Source organism: Panthera tigris, chromosome B1 (genome assembly GCF_018350195.1).
Source record: "Panthera tigris isolate Pti1 chromosome B1, P.tigris_Pti1_mat1.1, whole genome shotgun sequence".
NCBI classification, from domain to species: Eukaryota; Metazoa; Chordata; class Mammalia; order Carnivora; family Felidae; genus Panthera; species Panthera tigris.
Genome location: NC_056663.1, coordinates 52,666,141 through 52,690,334, shown reverse-complemented (window position 1 = coordinate 52,690,334; position 24,194 = coordinate 52,666,141). Strand labels below are relative to the sequence as shown.

The 24,194-nt window shown below is 49.2% G+C and overlaps 1 protein-coding gene across 4 annotated transcripts in view; it reads right to left on the bottom strand.

The window, feature by feature from the left end:
* The window catches only part of GATA4 (GATA binding protein 4), a 79,952-nt gene that overhangs the window by 40,112 nt on the left and 15,646 nt on the right, over positions 1-24,194 (bottom strand). For 2 of the 4 annotated variants that reach the window (XM_042983582.1, XM_042983586.1), the window contains exons 1-2: positions 13,133-13,234; positions 8,272-9,414 (exon numbers count right to left, since the gene is read on the bottom strand). In XM_042983582.1, the coding sequence (XP_042839516.1) occupies positions 8,272-8,887 (616 nt within the window). In that variant the 5' untranslated portion in view covers positions 8,888-9,414; positions 13,133-13,234. Of the gene's footprint in view, positions 1-8,271; positions 9,415-13,132; positions 13,235-14,379; positions 14,613-24,194 lie in introns of those variants that run through there. The other 2 variants (XM_042983585.1, XM_042983583.1) reach the window with 2 other exon arrangements.

Genomic DNA, 24,194 nt, shown 5'->3' with positions numbered 1-24,194 from the left:
TGAATTCTGGGAAATGTCTCTTCAATTCTCTGCACAAGAGAATCAGGAGCCTGAAAAGGAAGTTGATGCAAGGCAGGGGTTCCTAACAAGTGCAAGGTGGGCTGTATCAGAATGAGATGGAAAGCCACTAGAGAAGATGTTGTACCTGGAGAAGCATTGAGGAAAAACTACACTGGGGAGAGGGAGCAGGGGGAGACCAAGTCACAGAAAATACTAACATCTGAGTCCTTCAAACACAACACACCTTCTCGTCCTGAAGGGATAAGCGCCCTCATCTTGGCAAATGCAAGAGGTAAATGAAAGGAAAACATGGAAGTCCTGGAAGTGGGACTTACCTGAATTCTAAGCCAGAACTGTTGCTTACTACTACGGGGAACTTGGACAGATTACTTCATTTTTCTGAGGATCAGTTACCTCTTCTGCAAAATGGAGATTATGTCTGCCCTCTCAAGGACTTAAAAGTCCCTATCACAACTTCCCCATTTACCCTTGATAAAGGATCCAACTCACTATCCATAAATTGCATTTATATAGTGCAAGATTACAGGCATATATGTAGCACAAGACATAAGCTACTGTCCCTAAAAAGTTAACTAGTTTCCAAACATTAATGTATCCAAACTTGTAAATTTATTTTGTACAAATTAAAAGAGATCAGAGGCCATTCCTATTATAATCCCACACATATTATCTTCTCTACTTTCTTTAGAAGGAGACAAAGAAATAGCTATATAGATAGCCAATAAAATGTTTAAATAATCCTTCATGGAATGTGTTACATGAGCCCAGGTCATGGTCCATGGAAGGTCAATAGAACAGAGCGATACCTATTCCCAAACCACGAGAGGGCTTTATCACCTGCACCTTATTCAGGATGAGCAGACCAAAAAAGTCACCAGCAGACAAATACTTTCAGGTGTCAAAAAGGCCCCTTCAAGTTCTTAAAGCAGCAGTATCCAGAGGCCAGCAAGAATTGCCCTTTGCTAAGAGCAAGGCAATGGAAAAACCAGCACACCTTCCTCTTCCGTATGCAAACAAAAGCAGCATGCATTTGCAACTGGCTTCAGCTCTAAATTCAGAACAACTCAATCTCCTTAAAAGGACAGGCAGAAAAGAATTGGTTAAAAGACTTACCTTGCCTGGGGGGAAGGTAATTTATTTTTCTAACATAATCCCTATCACTGCCAAGGTTGTTTCTGGTTCTAGTCCCAAGATAACCTGAGGGAGAACTACCATACCAGCCAAGAGCACCTATGTATGTGCCCCCAAGGCCAGCCTGACAATTGCTGAGATTTGCTACCAAGAGACATTACTGAGAGTGGAATAAGCTTTTTTTTTTGTCCCTTCAGTAAAGCAATCTCCTGTTGGATGAGCAAAAACCAAAAGCTAAATTCAATAAACAACAATTTATATCATAAAGTACTTTTCCTGGACATCCATAACTCTAAATATAGAACCCTGTTTTAGACAAAAAGAGGGAGAGAGACTCTCAGGAAGTTAATTCATGAATGCTGTATGTCTCTTTAATAACTGGTTTAATATGTTTTAATTGGTAATATATTCACATGGCTCAAAATTCAAAAGGTTCATTTTCACATCAGTATTCACAGCAACATTATTCACAAGTGAGGGAAACAACTCAAGTGTCCATGGTGGATGAATGGATTGAAAAATGTGATATATACATCATTCAGTGTTAGAAAGGAAGGAAACCATATGACATGTTACAACATGGATGAACCTTGAGGACATTATGCCAAGTGTAATCAACCATGAAAAGATGAATACTATATTATTTCACTTATATGAGGTACCTAAAGTAGTCAAATTCATACAGACAAAAACTAAAATGGCAGTTACCAGGGGCTGGGGAAGAGGAAATAGAAAGCTGTTGTTTAATTGGTTTAGAGTTTCAGTTTTGCAAAATGAAAAGTGTTTTCACTGAAAACCTGTTTCACAATGATGTGAATACACTTAACGCTACTGAACTGTATACTTAAAAATGGCTAAGACGGTAAAGAATAAAATGAAATAAAACTAGGGATGCCTGGGTGGCTCAGTCCGTTAAGCATCTGACTTTGGCTCAGGTGATGATCTCACAGTTCATGGGTTCGAGCCTCACATAGATAGGGCCGTGTGCTGGCAGCCCAGAGTCTGGAGCCTGCTTCGGATTCTGTGTCTCCCTCTCTCTCTGCTCCTCCCCCACTCGTGTTCTGTCTCTCTATCTCTCCAAAAATAAACATTAAAACATTTTTTAATAATAAAAAATAAAATGAAACTTAACCTTAACCTCCCTATATTTTTTTAACTTCCCTATATTTTAAATATATTTTCTTATTATTTAAATGGCTAATAAAGAAGCATAGAAGTGACTATTAAAAAGTGGTTAAGTTGGTTAAAAATTCAAAAGGCTCTAAGGCATATGTGGTAAAAATGCTTTCCCACCCTTATCTTTCACCTACCCAGTTATCCCTTCCATGGGCAAATGACGTTACAAATTCCTTGCAAATATTTCCAAAGATAAATTAAATATGTTCAAATGCATACACTCCTTTCTTCTCTTTTTAATGTTTGTTTATTTTTGAGGGGGGGGGGTAGAGTGAGAGGGAGACAGAGAATATGAAACAGGCTCAGGCACTGAGCTGTCAGCACAGAGCCCAGTGTGGGGCTCAACCCCACAAACCATGAGATCATGACCTGAGCCAAAGTCAGACACTTAACTGAATAAGCCACTCAGGCACCTCTTCCCCCCTCTCTTTTTTTTTTTTTTTTTTTTTACACAAGTAACATGCAATATACATATCCTGTACTTCTCTTGGAGACAACTCTATTACCATTACATAATGAATTTCCTAATTTTTAAAGCTATGTGATATCCTATTGTTTGCACATACAGTATGTATACAAACACTCCCCTGATAATGCACATTTAGGTTATTTCCAATTTCTGTTATTACAAACAGGGCTGTAACTGTGCCGGTACATTTGCAGAATAAATTCCTAGAAATTAAATTTCTGGGTCAAGGGTATCTACTTTGTAATTTGTTGGATACCATCAAGGGCTCTCCAGAAAGGTTGTACCAATTTACACTCCCACCCACAGGTATCAGAGTTCCTGTTTCCCTACACCTCTGAGTATGTTTGTTTTCTTAGCTCATTAGAGTTTAAAAAAAAAAAAGGAAAGGATACAGAAGAAAGTGTTATCTAAAACTGTCTCCTGTGCATCATTCCACCTGAGTGCTTAGAAAGAAAGTGCCTAGCAAATGTGGCCTGACCTTTTGATGGGACACAATTGGGCAGGTGACAGATCTCACTGGAAGCAGTGACACACCCCTGGCCACCCCACACACACCTTCCCCATTTAATTGGTCCTCAATCTAGCACCACAGACCAGCCCCAACTCGGACTGACCTGCTCAGGGTGGTAACCGGAAAGTTAAACAACTTTGGTTTTCTCAAAGACTGACAAATCATTCTGTGGCCAAACAAGCTACTTAAGAGTTGATCTCACAAAGTTCCCTACATAAATGAACTGGCTCTGAAAGAAACTGGCTTAATTGATAAGCAGTCCCCAGAAGATCCAGAAAACACTTTAGAGTTTCCTACCAACCTATATAATAAACAAACTCTCGAAACACCACAAATGAGGCAAAGCTTTTAAAGAAACCATTCGGGTAACACTGGGTGATATACATTTTTTCACTGTGTTTTTTTTTTAACCCTTAAAATTATTTAACAATTTTGAGATCCTTTGATAATATTATAATTGCTTGTTTCTTTATTACCCAAAGGAATTATTTCATAATAAAACATATTTTCACAGCTTTCCAGTAACATCTACCACAATGCTATTTGCTTCATCGCATATTTACACATAATTCCCATTGTCCCCTTTCTGCCTTAAATATTTGCAAGCATTAATATAAAAGTCAACTTTATTGTGGTATAATGTACATACAAAAAAGTACTCCTGCTTTTTTATTTTTTATTTTAAAGATTTTATTTTTAAACAACCTCTGCATCACACATGGGGCTCAAACCCACAACCCCAAGATCAAGAGTCACAGACTCTTCCCACTGAGCCAGCTGGGCGCCCCCATGCTCATTTTAATAGTACATTTCCATCCTGAGTTTTGAAAAATTGATACACCTGCGTAACTACCCTCATTGGGTTCTTTAAAAGGAGACAGTCATCTTACCTGCTCTAGCCATTTCATGTGCACACAAACAATGGACCCTAGCCCTTGAAATGCAAGAAATTCCCTGCCCAGCTCCACTGGCAGATGGCAACACCATACCTCCTTAAGTCCTTTCAGTGCCCAGGGGGTGTTATTAAGATAAGTCATATTCCAGATTCCATATTCCATTTCAACAACTACAATCACGTGTGAAAAAGTGTTCTTGCCAAACCTAATGTCCGCTCGCCTGGAGGAACACAACGTTAAATAAAAGGCCTTTAAACTTTAAAGTACCTTTTAGGTTTTTTTACACGGTCCTTCTCTCTCTCTCAACCACCCTGTGACTTCTCCTCCCTAAACAGTTCTGGGTGGGGGGGGGAGCGCGCAGGTGGTCACAAGGGTTGCAGAACCCTCTCCCACCCTGCTCACTGTACCCAGAGGCTCTCCAATGGACCTCTGAAGCAGCCACTGTGTGTGTGTGTGTGTGTGTGTGTGTGTGTGTGTGTGTGTGTGTGTGTGTGTTGACCTGGGCTGAGTACTGTGGTGAGTACCTCCTAGATCTCTACTCAAATAAATATTTGCCAAGTGCTCAGCATGTGCCTGGCACTTAAATATGAGTAAGACTCTGTACCTGCCCTCAGTAAGGTCACATAATTCCATTAATGCAGCCTCATTAATGATTTCAACAGTTGTTTCAGGGTCAGGTTCATATTGAACTTGGAATGAATTGAAGTTCATATACATTGCCGTCAAGGCAGAATAATTCCTTTCAACCTAAGTTCAGGTCTTTATTGAGGCCCTTGGTAGCTTTCATCACTTTGATTTTTGTCTTTTCCAGTAACCAACATAAGATACTAACTCTTGTTAAAACTGAGGCAATTAATACCTCATGAAAAAAATAAAGCTGTTCTCTTAGTTCTCTTCATTGAAATTGAAAGCAGTTTCTGAGGTGAAGAGTGAGTTAGTCTCTGTGGTTTTACCTCTGGTCGTAAATATATTATTTACACAAAAACCAAGCTGTGTTGGGTCATTTCATGGTACCACAAAATGTGATGGCAAATGAGGGTATAACTTTTTTCCTTTTTTTCAAAAAGCAGGTGCCTGGCTTTTCCTGACAAACTCCTATTTACCCTTCCAGACCAAATGCAGATGGCACCACTTGGGTGAAGACTTCCAGATTCCTAGACAGAAGAAAGAACCACTTCTGTCTTCTCTCCTTTTCTCTCAGCTCATTCCTGCAGCATGTTACTGGGTCATTTACCCATTTTCATGTCTTTAGGGTGACCAACCATCCCCATTTATTGGGGACTGTCCTAGGTTTAGCACTAAAAATCCCAAGTCCTGGGAAACCCCTCAGTCCTAAGAAAATCAGAAAAATACATCCCTCTGCATGATAGTGAGTAGCTATTTAATAAAATAGCCATCACTTATGAGGAGCCAAAACCAACTACTTCACAAACACTGCCTTATTTTTCGAATTTAAGACAACACCGAAAGCAGTTATGATTATCACATTTTACAGAACAAGAGAGGAAACTGAGAGGTAAGTAACTTGCCCAGGATCACAAGGGTACCTTTAATGGAATCCAGGCTTGCCTGTCCCATACCATCACACTGTATTACCGTTTGAGAGTCCAATGGCAGCTCCATACAGCAAGCTCTCGATAAATCTCATGGAATCAGTAATCACTTATCACCATGCTCCTATCACTCAGCATCAGCTAATGTGCCAGTGTTGGTCCTTGAGACAGCTACCAGGCATTTACAGGAGGGTCCATGTGATAGGAGGGACATATATAAAAAGCATATTTATTTACATGCACTGCTTTTAACTTAGCTGGCTTTTATGTAAGTGCCACCTGCAGAACACGCTGAAAACGTGCATGCCAACATGCTCTGCATGCCTCATGTTCCCTCACAAAGATAACAGGGAAGCTTTCCTGACTTGACCATTTAACACACTTGGCTCTGTCCAGGCGAGCCAATCCAGCTGCTAGGCCAGACCCAAGGGCTGTCTTCAGGTGGGACCTCCTGAACCAATGGCACAGAGCAGAGTACTGGGAAGACAGGCCACACTTCTCCATGATGAGGTCAGCTTACCATTTGTTGATCCTTTAATTTGGGAAACATTACTGACTTCAGCACCTTCCTAGCTGGTATGGGTTACATTTTAGAATTTAAGTACTGTGTGCATTCACACAGTGTGTGTGTGTGTGTGTGTGTGTGTGTGTGTGTGTGTGTGTGTGTGTGTATTTTTAACATTGTTGCGGTTGTAACTCTCCTGATCAGAAAAGCATCCTCCATCTTTGTCTTTTGACTCCAGGTGATAGGGGTTAGAAAGCAACCTCTCCACTCCCTCCCACAAGTTCAAAAAGCAGAACTATGGGGAGGGACCATTTCTCCCTGTTTTAAAACATAAGTTCTAAAGAAAGTTTTATTTATTTCTAATATAATGTATTGTCAAACTGGCTAGCATACAGTGGGTACAGTGCGCTCTTAGAGTTTCAGAGAGAACGCAAGAGTTCCGAGAACGCGGGGCCACAGCGCCCCACCCCCTCCCCAACACGCCCACCTCAAGCTGCCATTGTATGGAGATACTTCAGGCCAGCTATCTCACTCTGGGCCTCCCGAAAGGCTCCGGAGCCAGTTGCCCCTCCTCCCCCAGGGGGTGCCGTCTGGCTCCCCTGAGAGGGGGAGGGGGAAACTAGGAGCTATAGACCCAGCCCCGGCGCCACTTCCACGGTTAATCAGTTTACCTGGGATGTGTATTTGGCTGCACCCCCCTGGGGACCTTCCCTGGCCACCCAGGGTCAGAGGATAATTTAAAAAACTCTTCAAAGCCGGGACCCTTCTCGGAGCCAGCTTAAGACTGGAAACCTGGGAGGGACAGGCTTTACTCTTCAAAGTGAGAACAAATGCGAAAAGATTTAGCACTTAGTAGGTAGTCAGTAAACGTTAACTTTGTTTCTCGGGTCTGGACTTCACCTCCCCCCCAGAAGCCATCTCCAACCAACCCGATCCTGTCCCTTCCTGAAATTCGACAAGACCAGAGGTGTTGTTTTGTTTTTTTCCATTTTGAACTAGTGGTTGCCACTTCCTTTTCTCTCCCAGCGCAAAGCACCCGGACCCTTTCTCAGGCTTCATTTTGTTCAACTGTAAATCGGAGCGGGGTAGCACAGGCTTGCCGTCCTTGCCGGGTCTGACATTCACAGGAAATATTCAGTCGTGCCCGTTAGATTATTTCTAACCCCGGCCCTCCGAACAAGAGGACGCTCCACTTACGGAAGCTGCTGCAAAGTGTCTATTTAAGTCAGGTCTTACAAAGAAGCCCCTCTGCGCTTCCCGAGTTCCTGGACGCTGACCAGGCATGCGCTTTCAGTGCACCCCTCACAAGTGCGGCGGCATACCAGCCGCAGTGCACAATAAGTGCACAGAACGCCGTGGCCCCGAGGCACCCACAAGGTGCTAGCCTCCGTTCAACCCATCTCCGCTGCTCCAGTCCCTCCTTTGTTCCAGGTGTGAAATCCCGACAGGAAAATCATCTGCCACTCCGAAGGATCTTCCAACTGGGCCGCCAAATGGCCCAGAAGATCTTGGGCCCTAGCCAATGTAATCAGTTCCCTGCTGAGGACCCTAAGGGAGGGCCGAGAGGAAATGCGAACAGAAACCCCGCGACCGCTAGTGCTGTCCATCAAGGGCTGCCGGGGCTGCTCCTCCCAGCTCTTCGTGGAGCCTGTCGGCCGCCAGCGCTCACCTACGGCGCACAGACATACCCGACGTCGGGGCTGCTTGGGGACACACTCAGACCCTGCACCCTGCAGTCCTCTCTCTTTCAGAAAAGCATTTAGGAAGCAGGCCTGCCCTCACCTAACAGAATATGGGCTTCTTGGGGCTGTGACCTTCACCACCACCAAACGTGCCGCGGCCGCCAGCTTGTCTTCCACTTTCCTTTCCTTGGAAATTCACGCATCCTGCCCCCTCCCCACCGCTCCCCACCATACGCACACTTGTGGAAAATTAAACGCCCCCAAGCAGTGTTCGGGACAGCCTGTTCCGGGAGCCAACGGGCCCGGGTACTTGCTCTCAGTACTCACCGAGGTTGGGGTGTCGAGCGGCGGGGTTGGCCCTGCCGGGCAGGCTGTGCAGCACCGGGCTGTCGAAGGGACCGGCGGAGGCGGCGGCGGCCGCGGCCCAGGACGCGCCCACGTCGGCCATGTAGGCTGGGTAGGGGCTGGAGTAGGAGCCTGCGAAGCCCGCACGCCCGTACTGCTCGCGGCCGGGGAGGCCCGCGCCCGCCGCTCCGCCACCACTGCTGTAGGCCGCGGCTTCCCGGGCGGCTGCGGCGGCGGCGGCGGCGGCCAGGGACCCGGTGGTTCCCGGGAAGGAGAAGCGCGGGGACACAGGCGGGGGCGTGTAGGCCGCTCCCTCGGCCCCCGCCTGGCTCCAGCCCGGGCTGCTCTGCTGGGTTCCGGGCCCGGCGCCCGCCGGGGCCCCGCCGGAGCTGCCGCCAGAGGTGGCTCCGGACGCGGCACTCCCGCCTCCACCCTGGAGATAGGACAGGCCCAGCACCGAGGAGGGCACCCGCGGCGTGGGCACGTAGACGGGAGACGAGGCAGCGCCCGCGCTGTGCATGAAGGCGCCAGGGCCGCCCGCCTCGTAGGCCCCGGGAGGCGGGCCGTGGTTGGCGGCCATGGCCAAGCTCTGGTACATGGCCTCTGGGAGCTCTCCGCCTCCGAGTCCTCTCTCTCACTCGCGAGTCAAGGCGCAAGGCGGGGAGAGAATAATAATAATAATACTAATAATACTAATAATAATAATAATAATAATAATAATAATAATATACAGGTGACGGCTGTCACGTAAATGAAGATCCAAAATCAAAAGTAAAAATGCAAATCCCTCAAAAATATATACGTATTAAATCCAGCATCGAGCAAAACACTCTAGGCTCTTGTTTACAGGAAAATCCCAAATTGAACTTTTGGTTCTTCCCGGAGGTGCTGGAGAAGGGGCGGGATCTACCCCAGGGCCTAGAGGTCCTGAGCGCCTACACGAGTGGCAGAAGACACGGGGTAGTGCCTGGGCGCCGGTACGGGGCACGGGCCTTCGGGTCACGCCGGTGGCTGTGGCTGCGCACCCTCTTCAGGACACCCGCAGACTCCGGCTCTGGGTGCGGTAGGCTGGCTCCGATGCGGAGGGTTGGGTTGGCTCCTGTCCTCCTCGCCGCAGCCGCGGTCCTAGAAGAACGACAAAAAGAGACACAAGTTCACCCGGAGCCCACTTTCCTTGTGCTCGGCTGCTTCTCCCGCACCGCAAACCAAAGAAATCGCCACTTTCGGCGCCCAGCCTTGGAGGCCACGAAGTTCCGAAGGAAGCTGCGGTCTTTGTTTTTCTCAGCCCGCGGGGTCTGACTGCCCCAGGGAAGCCTAGGCAGGGGAGCCTTAGAGAAGTGGGGCTTCACGGTTATTAGACATGTAATTATTGACTGTGTGTCAATTTTTTTTGGTATTGCTTGTCAGGAAAGACTCTTGTCACAGATAAGTTTAAGGGTTTCAGTTTTCGCCGGAATGCCTGGGACCCAAGAAATATCGCTCATCTTTGTTCCCCGACCCAACCCTAAGCGTCCCTGGCCATGAAAAAACTTTAGATTGCCCATGAAACACAATGACAAACTTTAAAAAACCAGCAACTTAAGAAAATTTTGTTTGCAATCTTTTTATTAAAACTAGAGGTAGAGTCTAAATGTTTACACATGAGCATAGTGTCTGCTAAATCTCTGTGAAAAGGATTGTGAAATCTCTTGTCCATCCACACTACCATATGGAAGTCAAATCAGACGAGACATTTGTTTCTGGCAAATAGTTATATTTTAGTGATTTTGCAGATTGGATATTAAAACCGGAATAGTGAGGGAAATGTACAATTCACTTTGCGGAACTACTCACTGGACCATTCAGATTCACTGAATGGGTTTTTTCCCATATAGAATCACTGGTCCACCCGTGGAGGGAAATCAGAACACCAATGACAAACTGAAGGGGAAGAACAGTTCGTAGGGCTTGGTTATGCCCTTGTATCCTGTGTTTCTATTTTCTCAGGCAATTTTTCTGATAAAATAAGAGCTCAGTGTTCTGAAGCACCTGCTCTGTCTCAGGTCTTTTTTTTCTCCACAGCTCCTCAAATAAAAGTGTGTCTCCTCATTTTACAAAAGAGGGAACTGAAGCATCGTAAAGTTTTGAAACCTGCCAAAGATCAAAGTACAATTAAAGGAGCTGGGGGACAGAATCCGTGGGTCTCCAGGGATTTGAGGCTGACCACTACATTCCCGCCTGTCTCCTTAAGAGACAGCCACTTTTTAACACTGGTTTCTTTTTCATTGCCACAGAATTACAAAAACATCAATTGACCTTTATTATACTAAACCCAGGCTCTGTCACTTACTGAATAAATGACTTTAGACACATTACTTAACTTCTGTGCCTCAGTTTCCTCATTTGCAAAAATGCAAATGTTAAAGGTACCTATCTTGTGGAGTCATGGTGAGGACTGTAAGGATTGTAAACTAATATATGTAAAGCAAGTATAATAGGGTTTTATAAAACTTGTAACAGGTACAAAGTTCTATATAATTGTTGGCTATTGTTATTATTATTACAGATCTCTAATGTACCATAAGACAATGCCTCAGATATAATCATACTATAATGAATGGTCATCTTAATTATTGTAAAAAATTCTGAAAATCTAATCTACACTACATCTGATATACCTATATAATGCTTTTAACCATCTTTGCAACATCACTAATGATAATGGAGTTAATAGAACTGTATTCTATAGTCACATGTCAACTTCTAGATGGTTTATTATTTGCTTTCAAAACTATACAACAAATTATTGGTTTGTTGGACATTTCCTTCCGGGAAGAAGTTTGGCTAGAGGGTAGATACAAAAAATTTGATCTGAGGGGCACATGGCTGGCTCGGTCAGTAGAGCATGCAACTCATGATCTCAGGGTTGTGAGTTCGAGCCCCACAGTTGGGTATAGAGATTACTTAAAACTAAAATATTACAAAAAATTTTTTATCTGAAATCACCAACTTCACTCTTTGAAAATGAAGGCAAAAAATTAGTAACTTATAGGAATCTGTGCGCTTCAATAAGTAAACACATAGGCTTACCTTGATAAAATATTCAGGATTTAATTTTTAAATAAAATAGTTCACCTATTTTCATTGTATTTTCTGTAATACTCAACTTCTGTAGTTCTAATGCATAACATCATACTTTTTTCTCACATAACTGCAGAGAAGGAAGATTTATAATTTTGCAAGCCAACTTACACACAGATGCTAATTTACCAGCTTTAAAATGTAAATGCTAAAAATGCCATAAATCTAACACTCATCTTTACTAAATTCTCGGCCTTTTTAAAATGGCTGGTACATTACCTGGGCATTGGATTACTGAACAAAAGAAGGTGGAGAAAATACCCCTCTACACCTTTCTGAAAAGACAAGAAATTCTGCTTGCTTCTGTTATTAAGCCTCGGTTCAGGCGTCTGGCCGTGGAGGAAGCAGAGAGAGCTACTGAGAATGGCAGAAGAGATCTGGCCTCATCATGGGGACTCAGGCCTGATCCCCAATTTTTCACTCTCCTCCAGATCACTCATTTCGGTTCACCTCCAATTCACAGACCAAATAGGAGATGCTTTCTTCGTGATTTAGTCCACGGCCCTTTTCCGATCTATTTCTGATAGTGGGAGAATCGAAAACTTGCCCTAATGTCTGTGTTTATTTACAGGTCACTCCTGCTCTTTGGGCTCAGCGTCTCGCCTTCACTCTCGGCCTGCTGCGCAGAAAACTGTCACACACGAACGCACACACTAGCCAGCAGTAATATAGCTGTCCGCTGCTGGGGAACGTGGAGACTCAGAAGTTTAGGAGGGGGGAGGAGGCACCACTCCGTTATCCCAAATGAAACCCTACTTTAAAAGCCTGAAACCTGCTCTTGGCTGTCCATTCCATTTCTGAGAAACACAGGAAATACTTGCCTTCGGCGCTTCCCCAACCTTCCCCGAAAAGCCATCCGTGCGGCCCCAAATCCCTCCAGCCTTGGGTCCTCCACCCTGCTTCCCAACCGAAAGGCCTCCTCGTTCCCTCAACCTGGTGGCAGTTCACCATCCGGGCATCCTCCTCCTACCTGAAGGACCCCCCAACCCAAAGCCAAGGGACATAATACTGTGGATCGGGCAGCTAACCGTGGCCAGCGGAGGAACGTCACTGCCTTCCTCCCGGGTTCCGGCCCTCAGCTACTTTTACCCAGAAGCAGTGTGGGTGGGTGGGGTTGTTAGCTTCGTGGGTGGCGTTCTGACTCTCTGGACCCCAGTCAGGAAGGCTAGAAGGCTGGCCAGAAGGGCATAAAACGTCCGGGCGCTAAGTAGCCATTCCCGGCTTCGAAGCGCCTCCCCGGGGCCCAAGGCCCAGTTACGCAGCCTCCCACAGCCACTCTGAGTCCCCGGAGTCACCGACCGGCGACACTCCTCGCCTGAGTCCCTCCGTGCGACCTGTCCCGGGTCAGTTGATCAGTGTGATTCCGCACGGCCATCATCACCATCCAGGCCCTGGCCTGGGGAGGTGCAAACAAGGGCTGGAGAATATATACGCTGGGGCAGGGATTAAAAACGTTCAAGTTCACACACACACACACAAAAAATCCAAAAGCATTTCGAATATCCCTCTCCGCTTTCCCCGCAAATCTTAACTTTGCTTTAAAGAAGCTGTTAAGCCAAAGCGAAAAGTTAAGCGGGCTTTGGCCAGTTTGGGGAGGAGGGAGTGATCAACGTCTCCTTTCCACCCACTAGTTACCTCTCCACTCCCAGGCAAACAAGCGCGGAGGAGCTCTGGGTTTCTCAAACGGTGGGAAAGAGCAAGGAGAAGACAGAAAACGCAGTACCTGGCGGGACTTGAGCTTCCTGGAGGGCCGGCGCACGCTCCCCTGAGCGCCCTGGGAGCTTTGGCAGCGGCGGTGACTCTCGCGGCCACTGTGCCGGCCGCCTCCGAGTCCCCCACCTCCCGGCGCTAGTCCCCTCGCCCCTGCGCTCCAGCTCCCGAGCGCTGACTGGCCTGTGGGAGTCACGTGCAAGGGCGGGGGGCGGGGGTGCGCCGCAGAGGCTGCACCTCCGCTCGGCGCCGGGCTTCGGGGCTGTTCAAAAGACTCCCCCAGCAGGCAAAGTCCAGGCGCTCGGATCTCGGAAAATGCTAAAGTGCCACCGGTCGGGGCGCAGGGCTTCACCCACCGCCCTGCCAGAGGTCAATCCGGTTTGCAGTTTTGCCCAGGGTCAGCTTTATTCAGGAGTCCCCCCCCCCCACCTCCTCCCTCCACCCCACCCCCCCACCCCGCCTCCCGGTGGTCCTGGTCCAGCCCCAGCCCAGGACTCGCGGGGCAAGGGGCGGCGCTGATAGACGGGAAGGTGACCTTTTGGGCGAGACCCCTGATCGGCTGTGTAGCACAGGGTTACCAGGGGTGCCCGGCTAGCTGCGAGTCTCCAGGAGGTAATGGATAGCGGGGTTCCTGCTAGCCCCGAAGTGCCGGTGGAAAAGACACCAAACCTGGGACTGGCCCACTCAAGTCAGAGCGCAGAGACCAAAGTTTCCCTTCCGCCTTCCCAGCAGCCTGGGGAGTCCGCAAGGCGGCCCTCCAGCCCTCAGTTTTATGTATTTATGCAAAACGTGCACCCCTTCCTGGCGACGCTTCCCATCTCCTGTGGCCTCCTCCCTTCAGATCTTTCCGTTTTCCCAGCAGCTTTCGGCGCCGCTGCACCAATCCTAGGGACGTGGCGGGGTCCTGGGAGGCTTGGCAGTCCAGCGGGAGCAGGCTTTCCCAGCCGAGAGGGCTCTTCCAAGGCTCAGCCCCCTCCCTAGGACTGGGGGCGGGGAGGGTGGCAGGCCTGAGTCTGTAGTCGGCGTCAGTGCCTAGAGGCCCCAGCTCAGCGGGGCTGCGATCCGGAGAGTCCCTCAGACAGGTCTAAAGGTTAATAGAGCAATCACAGGGCCCTATTACCGCGTAAAAATAACCCATCGATTACCGCAGCCTTCAGCCCCAGATAACACCCGGCCGGTGGCTCTCACCCTTTCGGTTAAACTCCCCCCACCCCGCCCCACTAAGGCCGAGTTTCTTTCCCTAGAGCAGGTTTTTCATACCAGATTAGAGGGGTCGGGAGGGGGCCGGGGTACCATCCTACACGAAACTTGTGCGTCTGCGAAGGAAGGGTAAGGGGCTACGCCAGCTTCAGCTGTTGGTAATCAGTGGTGGATTCCTGGCCTGCGCGAGGGCAACCTGAGCGCTGAGGACGAGAGTAGGACGCAGGGCTGATTGGAAGGAAAACCCCACAGGGATCGTGGCCAACTCGTGGGGATTCTCAGGAAAATCCCGGAGGAAGGACTGAGCGCGGCTGCGCGGGGAGTTCTCTTTCCTGAGCTCAACGTTCGGAGGTCCAGAGGGGCCGGAGCCTAGGAGAGAAAACTGAGGCGCCCGGCGGAGCGACGTAAGGTCTGCGCTGCGGCTGGACGCACCCACGCCTCCCCGTCCCACCCCTAGGAGCTGCTGGCCCAGGACCCTTCGAGCCCCGGAAGCTTAGGGCGGTGTGTTTAGGAACCCTTCTCCAGCTTCCCTCAACTCCTCGCCAGCGCCTCTGCAGAATTTGGCGCAGCAGATCCCAGGTGTCTAGGAACTTAAGAGGGAGGGTGTTCTGAGGACCCCGGAGGCTGGAGCTGGGGAGAGGCGGTTTGGGGGAGGACACTCGGCGGGCGCACGCATATTCAGCCGAATGGTGGAGAAGGGTGCTCGATCTCTGCGCAGTCTGAAACAACATCCCCATTGGCCTACGAGGGCTTTCTGGAGAGTTAAAAGTCTGGGCTAGTCGAGCGGCAAGTTGTTTTGGCCTTTCTTTTCTCAGTGGGGATTTGTGGCTCCAGCGATGCCTTAGGTCTCAGAGCTGCCTTCCACATGCGGTCCTCAGCGCCGAGCCTTCGGCCTGGGCAGTGAATTTTCTTAGCAACAAGCCTTGGGCTTGGGGCTTAGCGTCTGGCCATCCAAGCGTCCTCACCAAAGCCAAGGACGCAGGCCACTCCTAGGCAGACTTCTTCCAGCAGCGCAGGATGTGTGCTGAGTTTCACATTAGCTGGGTGCCCAGGGGCGAGCCTCCCACATCACTGCCCCCACACCAGAGCTCTCGGACCTTCAGTCTCCTGGGGGGGGGGGGGGAAGGAAGGGTGCACAACAGGCCCTGCCTGCTTTTTGTGGCTGTTGTGAGACCCTAGATAGAAAAGCCTGCTTTTCTTAAGCGCTCGCTTGCTAGGAACCCCGGATTCACGGCTGTGGGGGCGGGGTGGGGGCGAATCTTCTGACAAGGGACATGACAGCTCTTTTACCCACGCCCCCCCCCCCACCCCGCTGGCGCTCTTCAGGTGTGCTGAGGTCTGGGAATCTTGAAAGATTCCTTGATTCTAAGAATGCGCCTGGGATGGAGAAGTTTGTGTCTCTTTCCGGTGGCCTTTTTCTCTGGGCCCGGCGCTCCAAATTTTCTCCCCAAAGGGCTCAGCTCAAGGATGGCCCAGAAGGTGGTTGGCTAGCTGTCTGTTCCTTTGGGGGGTGTTTCATTTTGCCTCATTCCCTGCCTCCATTTTCGCCCGGCCCCCTCCCTCTCCCCTCTCTAGGACAAGGCGGGAGCCCCCGCGCCGGCCGCTACGCGTTGCCAGGAGCGGGGAGCATTTCAAGGCCTCGCTGGCCCGCCGGCTGGAGGAGGTTTATCGGCTGCCGCTAAGTTCCCAGGCTTCTCTCTAGCTCAGGAGGCCGCTGGGAAGGGGAGGGGGTGCTTTGAGGTTCGGAGTCTTGGCTATTTTTAAGGACATGTCCCTGGGCTGGCCTGGGATGGTGGCCCAATACCACTCACGTTCTCTTTTCTTTTCTTTCCCATAGTCAAGAGGGAAAATTTGACACTGCAAAATTTTTTTTTTACTAAGGGCCTGGGTCTAATGAAGAGTCAAGTCCTGAGATTTTAGACAAATAAGAATTATTTAGATGTACTGCACTCTTAAAAACAAACAAAAAGTCTCCCCGGGGCCCCTGGATGGCTCAGTCGGTTAAGCGTCCGACTTCGGCTCAGGTCATGATCTCACTGTTCGTGGGTTCGTGGGTTTGAGCCCCGAGTAGGCTCTGTGCTGACAGCTAGGAGCCTGGAGCCTGCTTCAGATTGTGTCTCCCTTTCTCTTTGCCCCTCCCCTGCTCACACTCTGTTTCTCAAAAATAAATGAATGTAAATTAAAAAAAATTTTTTTTTAATCTCCCCAGAACACAAGAATAGATTGCATTTTCTTGCTCCACTAAGGTCTCCCGGACATGAGCTGGTCCAAACCCTGGTAGAGACACAGTTGTGTTTGGACATAGTGTACAGAGGAAGCTGAACTCTAGTTCCCTGAACAAAAGGGTTAATAAACTGGGCGATGGAATTCACGGTGACACCAGCGAGGGTCTACCCTCACGGGGTAACCGGATTTCCTAGCCGGAGCCGAGCCAGCTTATTTTAAACGGAGCGCAACCTCAGGTGCCACAATCTCAGATTTGGGTTAGTAAGCCGTTTGGCAACCTGCGGCCATCAGCCTTCGCGGACAGCCACCCGAAAACCAACCGTGTCTGAAGAAACACGGGGCCCCCAAAGTCTTCTAATCGGAACAAGAGACCCCCATAGGGAGAGAGAACCAGAGGGGCGACAGGAGTCTCCCCTCGCCCTTTATAACGAATCCCTCCCAGATGTAGACGCTTCTTATGGACTAGAGCGCCAGGGCTCATGACAAGACATGCAAAGTGACCCGCGCTGAACGTAGACTGGCTCCGGTCCCCACAGGGCCCTCGAATTCCCCCACCGGGTCCATACGTTTCCTCCTTCCACTGCGACTCCCGGGCCTTGCTCGTGTGGCCCACCTTGCTCCCAGGGCAAACCCACGCCCCCACAAGCGGGCGGAGCTGGGAGAACCAAATTGCGGAGCAGGGCCGTTCAGCTGATGCAAACATGCAGAACGAATTAAGCTGCAAAGCTACGGAGACCTTCTTTCCCTCCTAGAGCCCGGTGTTCCACACCCAGAATTCTTTGTGAGGGGCGGGGAGGGAAGGGCGTCGGGGACCTAGAGACCCTTACCCCCTCCCACCGGGAACCGAGCTCTGCACCCCAGGAAGTGATCATCACCCGCTGGCAGATGTAACGGAGCAAAGGCAGCAACGCTTTCCGATTCTGTCTTGTTTTTAAAAATACTATTCGGTGTTGCAAAGTGAAGCCATGATGTCGCTCACAGACCGTGGCGAACGCCTCCTTGGTGCTTCGGGCTGTGAGGATTGGAGTTTTTGGCACAGCTCCTAATATTTTATAGTCATTTCAAGATTATAGAACGCTCCCAGATTTCATTTTTTTTCTCTCGAGGAAACAACATCGACGAGCGAGAGGGAGGAAGAGAGGGTGTTACTGTCTCATAGGAACAGGAACTCAGAGACCGGAGAGGTTAAGACACCTGTCCCAGGTGGCAAAGACTGTGCACTCGGCAGCAGGTCTTGAATCTAGATTCCTGAGTCTCAGTTCTTTTTTCCACTCTAGTTAATATTGAGTTTATATCTATAATGAAACTTTTTTAAACCTGCATTTTGTTTTTCAAATATTTCTAAATTTGCTTTAATGAATACGCCCGACACTTAAAAATTAAAATCAATTTAAAACAAAGCAGGTCGTGTCTCATAACCTAACAGCCCGTGGGAAGGGAAAGAAAAACAAAAACGAGGCCCCACATTTTCATTAAATTCGGGAAGGATGCCAGCGACTTTTTAAATGGGGAGGGAGCTCCTTAGGTCCCGGGGCCGCAGAGGGCAGAACTGAAACCCAGTCTCTGCGGCGCCCGAAAGTCCGGGCACTTGGGCCAGCAGGCTGCGGATCCCAGATCGTTCAACTCACTGCGGCCACGCTGACGCCTTTGCACAGGCCCCTTTCCCCCTTCCCAGCCTGGCTCCTTCTCTCCCTCCTCACCCAAGAACCTTATGAAAACAGCAGCAAACGGGAGCTTCCTGTACCCACTGTCCAAGCTCCATGGAGACTCCTTGCCTGCAGACTCTGAGCTGAGGGGAGGGCCTCTACCCTTTGGGGACCAAAACTGTCACCTCTGGGATCTCTCTTGGTGACATGGGCCTCAATATGTTTACTTGTGGGTCCTCCCCACTCCCTCCCTGGCAGAGACTTTTAGAAACTACAGTGCTGACAACACCGAGTCCATAACAAGAACTCCATAAATGTTCTTGGAATACATAGAATATTAATTTGCTTTATCCACAGGCCTTATGTTCCCTGGAGTTATAAATTCATTTATCTGTGGTTGGTTATACACAGCCCTCCCCACACACACCCCAGAAGGTAAGCTCCACGAGGGCCGCGACTGTGGCTGGCACACAGTAGTTGCTCAATAAATGTTTGTTGAATGATTAAAACTACAAAAGGGATTGCTAATGGCATCTCCCAGGGCTGCTGGCAGTTGGAGAATGGAGCACTCCCCTCAAAGGGGAATGTGTCTCCTGGCACATAGTAGGTGCCCAGGGTCACCACCAGTTCACAAAGTAAGTCACTGAGGTCCAGGCTGGACACCAAGAGAGTAGCACAGTCTGGGTTACTGGAGAGCATTTATCTGCAATGCTCAGCCCCACCCTGGCCAACTACAAATCTGCCCAAATCTAGGCTGCCCCTAGGGAAACCCCGGAGTCCCTGGACTCCGGAATCTGCAGGAAGAAGGGATTTCCGGGCACGGAGCGCAGTCAGGATTTTGGAAGTTGAGTTAAACTGAAGAACCTGATTAGGCGCTGAGGCGGTGGCGATTGGCAAGGGAGGCCTAGGGACTCCCCGGAAAAAAGAGCAAAGACGGACAAGGGTGCCGGGTGTACCGTCTCCGGAGCACGGAGGGCCCAGACCCACAACTCCTGAAAAGATGGAGAGAGCCAGGCAGACACTAGGACCCAGAAAAAATGAAGGGGGGCTATGGAGAGAGTCAGAAACAGGAGAAAGGAGAGAATGGGGGGAGGTAGACAAGGGAAGGCAGGCCAAGAGGAGCACAGAGAAAAAGTAGGGGGCAGCAACTGAGAGTGAGAGGGGCCTTAGCAAGCCGGAGAGGGACGGGATCACTCATGCATTCCTCCCTTCCTCCTTTCCATATTCATTGAGCACCTACTCTGTGCCAGGAACTTTCCCGGCACTCGGATTCGGCATGGAACAAAATAGAGAAAACTCTGTTTCCAGGAGATTACATTCTATAAGAGGAAGACAGACAATAAAAAATTCAAATATATTGAGTATTAATGGTGGAGCGTTATGGGAAAAACAGCAGGGAATAGACACGCAGAGAGAGCAGAGAGGAATTAAAGACGGAGACCAGAGAAAAGAGGGAGGGGAAGATGGGAGAGAAAAGCACAAATCTAGAGAAAGAAGATGAAATGGGAATCAAGAGACCTGGCGACAGAAATAGAGACAGCTCGAGAAAAAGCCAGCAAGAGAAATGGGAAGGAAAGCGCCAGGCCTCCATCGGAGGAGAGGGACCAGATAGGGACGAGGTCAATCCGGAGTCGAGGGCTTACCCCGCCCCCCACTCCCATCCCCCGCCCAGCTGCCAGGGAGGGCAGTGGTGGTGACGAGGACACCAGCGGCTGGAGCGCTGCCAGTTGTCAGACCCCGACGCACATATCGGGGGACTTGTGAGGCCACCAGAGACGTGATGTTCCGATCGCCAGCTCGGGCGCGTTTCCGCACAGGCTGCCCCCTCCTCCGTCAGCCCCTGCACCCTTCCCCTGGCCACGGAGCCCGAGGTGACCCGGAGTTGGAGAAGACGCCCAGGCAGGCGCCGCGACCTGGCGCGGCAGAGCGAGAGACAGGAAAGTGTCAAGGAAGCGCGAAGCCCAAGTGCGAAAACAGCGGCAGGGGTGGGGGGCGGGGCGGGGGCGGCTGGAGGCCTTGAGGTCCTTCACGCCTGTGAGGACCCACTCCAGACAGGCCTGGGCTTCCCTGTAAAGGACAGTAACGTGGCTTTACGTGCCACCAACTCACAGTTGTAGCAGGTGCCCATAGAGAGTGCTCGGTTCATTCTTGTAACACCCATCTGGGCTTGGAGGTACTCATTGTTTGGAAATAATTGGTTTCTTGCAACAGCAGGAGAAAAGCAGAGGCATGCAGCTTGCAATAACTACACGCATCTATCTCCCTCCAAGGGTATGTACTATACTCTGACCTGAGAGAGTATGAAGACTGGAAGATCCCTGGCATTCCTTGTCTTTTCAACTAGTTTCAACTCCCCCCCCCCCACCCCATTCATTTGGTATCTGTGAGTTTGGTTGGAAGACACAGGTGCTCTAGATTTCAAGTTTGCTTTCTTCCACAGCCCCAGGCCCTCTTCAGCAGAAGCACTAATAAACAGCAAATTGCCACAGGGCAAGAAACTACAGGGAGACAGAGCATGAAGCAAAGGTCTGAGTGAAATGGAATAATCAGCACCTAGAAGAAGGGGAGCTTTTCACTCTTGGAGGTGCAGAGCTAACCCCAGGAGTCTCTGCTAACCTCCCATACTCCCTCGGCCATCTCCTACCACCTCACCTCAGGAGCTGGAGCCTTTCCCTGGTGAGGGGAACGAATCTCCCACCCACCCCCTTACAAAGTCTCTGGAGAAGTCCCCACTCTGCTTGGGGGGTGTGGTGGGGATAAGGCAGAAGGCTGAGAGCAGATAGTATAAGACAGAGCCTCATCAATCAAAAGTGATCAATTTCTCAATCACCATGTGAGAAATGTCTTTAGTCCACTTCAAAAGCCCTAAATTTTCATCCCCTCTCTCTCCCCTCCCCCAACCCCTCCCTGCTTCAGTAGTTAGCACACACTCATTCCTCACCAGATTTATTCATTCATTTCTTTATTTTCTGCTCTCTTCCTCCCCCACCCCACACCTCCATATACCACTATTGTTAGGGACTCTGACATCCTCACCCCAAACTTGTTGAACGTGGCTCCTGAGCAGATGTATTGTTCCCAGTATGCTTCAGGATAAGAACAGCTAAATCTAAGTTAGCCTTTAATCTGTAAAAGAGGATTGCTGGGATCTTCAAGCCCTACAGTTGTATACATGACTGATCCAAACTTGAAATCACATACATGATCCTCAACTGGGGAATAGATACAGGGATATGTATCCACACAACAGAATACTACTTGGGAACAAAAGACAATGAGATGCAAACACGTGCAGCAACATGAGTGAATCTCGGGCACTGGGGCTGCACGAAAGAGGCCAGACTCAAAAGACTAAGTGAATCCATTCATATGACACAGTCACACTGGCAAAACCATAGGGACAGAAAACAGATCAGTGGTTGTTGCCAGGGGCAGGGGGGTGAGGAAGAGGTGGCTACAAAAGGGGAGAAGGGAATTTTGGGGAGTGCTGGTACTGTTCTATATTTTGATTGTGGGAGTAGTTACACCATTTGTGTGTTTGTCAAAACTCAAAGAACTGTACACTAAAAAGGATAAATTTACTGGAAGTAAACTTCATCTCAATAAATTAGTTTTCTCGAAAAGCAGGGGGGAAACAGTATGGCTGGGGTAGGATAAGATTCTTCAGCCCTTATTTTATCTCTCTCCCTGCCCTCCCCCCCCACCCCTGTGCGTGCAGCCATCCCCAGTCCTTAGCGAGACGCCACATCCCTGGTACATGTTCAACTCCCACCTAAAACACTTCAGAAGAGTGATTTATATACAAAAGAAAGCCTTGCATCTCTTTCAAAAGGATCCAGTTTCCAAGGCTGGTCCTCCCTATTGCTCATCCTTCCTCCAGATCCACGGGAAATGCTATGGCAGTTCCAGTGCCTGCTTCCTACATGTCCCACACTTGCACTCAGTTTTCACAGTGGGCTGCAAGGAGGGTGGCGCATGAGGATGGGTTATTCTGTTTTCTCATCCCAAGAGTCCTGGAGCCAGTCATCAGAAGCTCAGAAATTTCAAAGTCACTTCCCAGGCAACCTGCTGGCAGTGGAGGATGCAGCGACCCAGCTGACCAGAGCCCGGTCTCCCCAGGCAGACTGGGTTTCCTCCAGCTAGTCCCATGAGGCAAGAGGAAGCCAAGGCCTGGCCTTGAAAAATTGAGTGTACCCCTGAGAGGAGGGCTGTATTTCTGAATGAACTAAAGGGAAAGCATTTGCTGGACCGGGGCCTTTCCTGCACATGATTGTAGTCAACCCTCCCAACAGCTCTGCAGGTTAAGTTGTTTTGACTCTGACTCTCACATCAATTTTCATTACACTTAGCTGCAGTTTATGATGTGCACATGGATTGGCAACCATCGGGTGGATGGTAATGGGAAGAAAGAGTGCCCCGTGCCAGATAAAACCACACTTTGTACCTGTATTTACAGAAATCATAGTCTAGTGGACATCACAGGGGAACCCAAGTGCCACTGATTACCTCGGCCATAGAACGGCTCTGCTACATTTCCTGCTCAATAAAAGTGTGTGTATTGATTTCTATCCTTTCCCAGAGTTGTGGATAATATCCTTGTTTCCAACTACAGTCAAAGCACTGTGGTCAAGGAGGGAAAATGAATAATGTTAAGGTTAACAGACACCCATTGCCATGGGCTTTAATCTTATCCTTTTCACTTGAATTAAAAAACCAACAATACCATCATAACACCATAATATAGAAAAACAGAACAAAACCCCACAAAATATTTTGTTTCCTATTAGAACCAGAGCAAACAGTTTGGTTTTGTGGATTTCCCTGTTACTCTCATCCCCATCCTTGGAGAGCTTGCTAATTAATCAGTGGAAGAACCAAAAGGTGGGAAGGCAAGGAAAGAAGTGAAAAGGGCGCAGGAATCACAACTAGGAGAGCATGATGGCAGGCAATGAAAAAAAAAGGAAGGGAACCCTGGGAACCACCAAGCATCGACTTTACCTCCTGGGAAGCCTTAGGTAAATCAAGGACAGGGTTGTGGACCAGTCTTCCTCTTATGAAAGGAACACCATGATCTGATAGTTCTTTCAGCCTCGATGTCTTCTGAACTGGAATTATTTAAATTCTCTTACAAGTGTTGAAATTCATAGATCAAACATTTGGCACATACTATGTGCCAGGCACCCTGCAAACTTTGGAGAGATATAAGGAGGAACACAACGAAGTCTCTACACTCAAACTATTCAGATCAGTGAGAAAGAGTCCAGCAAACAGGCAATGGGGAGAAAGTTCTGGAAGTAGATGAATGCATGAAGAGAAACCATGTAAACTCCTTGCGGGGGGGGGGGCGGGGGGGGAGGGTAGGTGGGAGGAGGAAGTAAATAGATTCAAGGAACTACATTATTTGTATGTGTAGGTGTCTCCCACTCCCCATACTTTTGCCTCATTAACTATTCTCTTTGCAGACCTAGGGATGCGGTGGCCTCGCTTGGGAGCAGGGATTGTGAGGACCCTGCATAGTTCCTGCACTGACAAGCAGACGAAACTTAGAACATGCACGACTTCCCCCATTTCATACATTGGAAGCCACACACGCATACGGGTCATGGCTCCTGCAGAGTTCCACTGTGGCCGGCGGCGCCTGGGCTGGGAGTCCGGGTCAGGCGATGTGGGCTCTAGTTTCTACCATCACCCGGTCGTGTGACCTCCCGCATGTCCAGCCTCCCACACGCCCCACCTGGTTCTCAGTTTCCTCATCTGTGAAATGGACAGGTTGCGCTACATCATTTCTAAGCTCCCTTACAGCTCTTTAAAAACAAATGAACACATCCTAAAAAGACAACTAGGATTAAGGGGTGGACTAACGTCAAATATTTGTTGATTGATAGACAAATGCTTCCCGCGACCACGCGGTTCTGTTTGGGGCTTGCACGAAATCCCCCGGCCCCTCGGCGAACACCGGCCCATCCCGGGTCTGGCTCTTCCGGGGGGGGCCGCCGGCTCCCG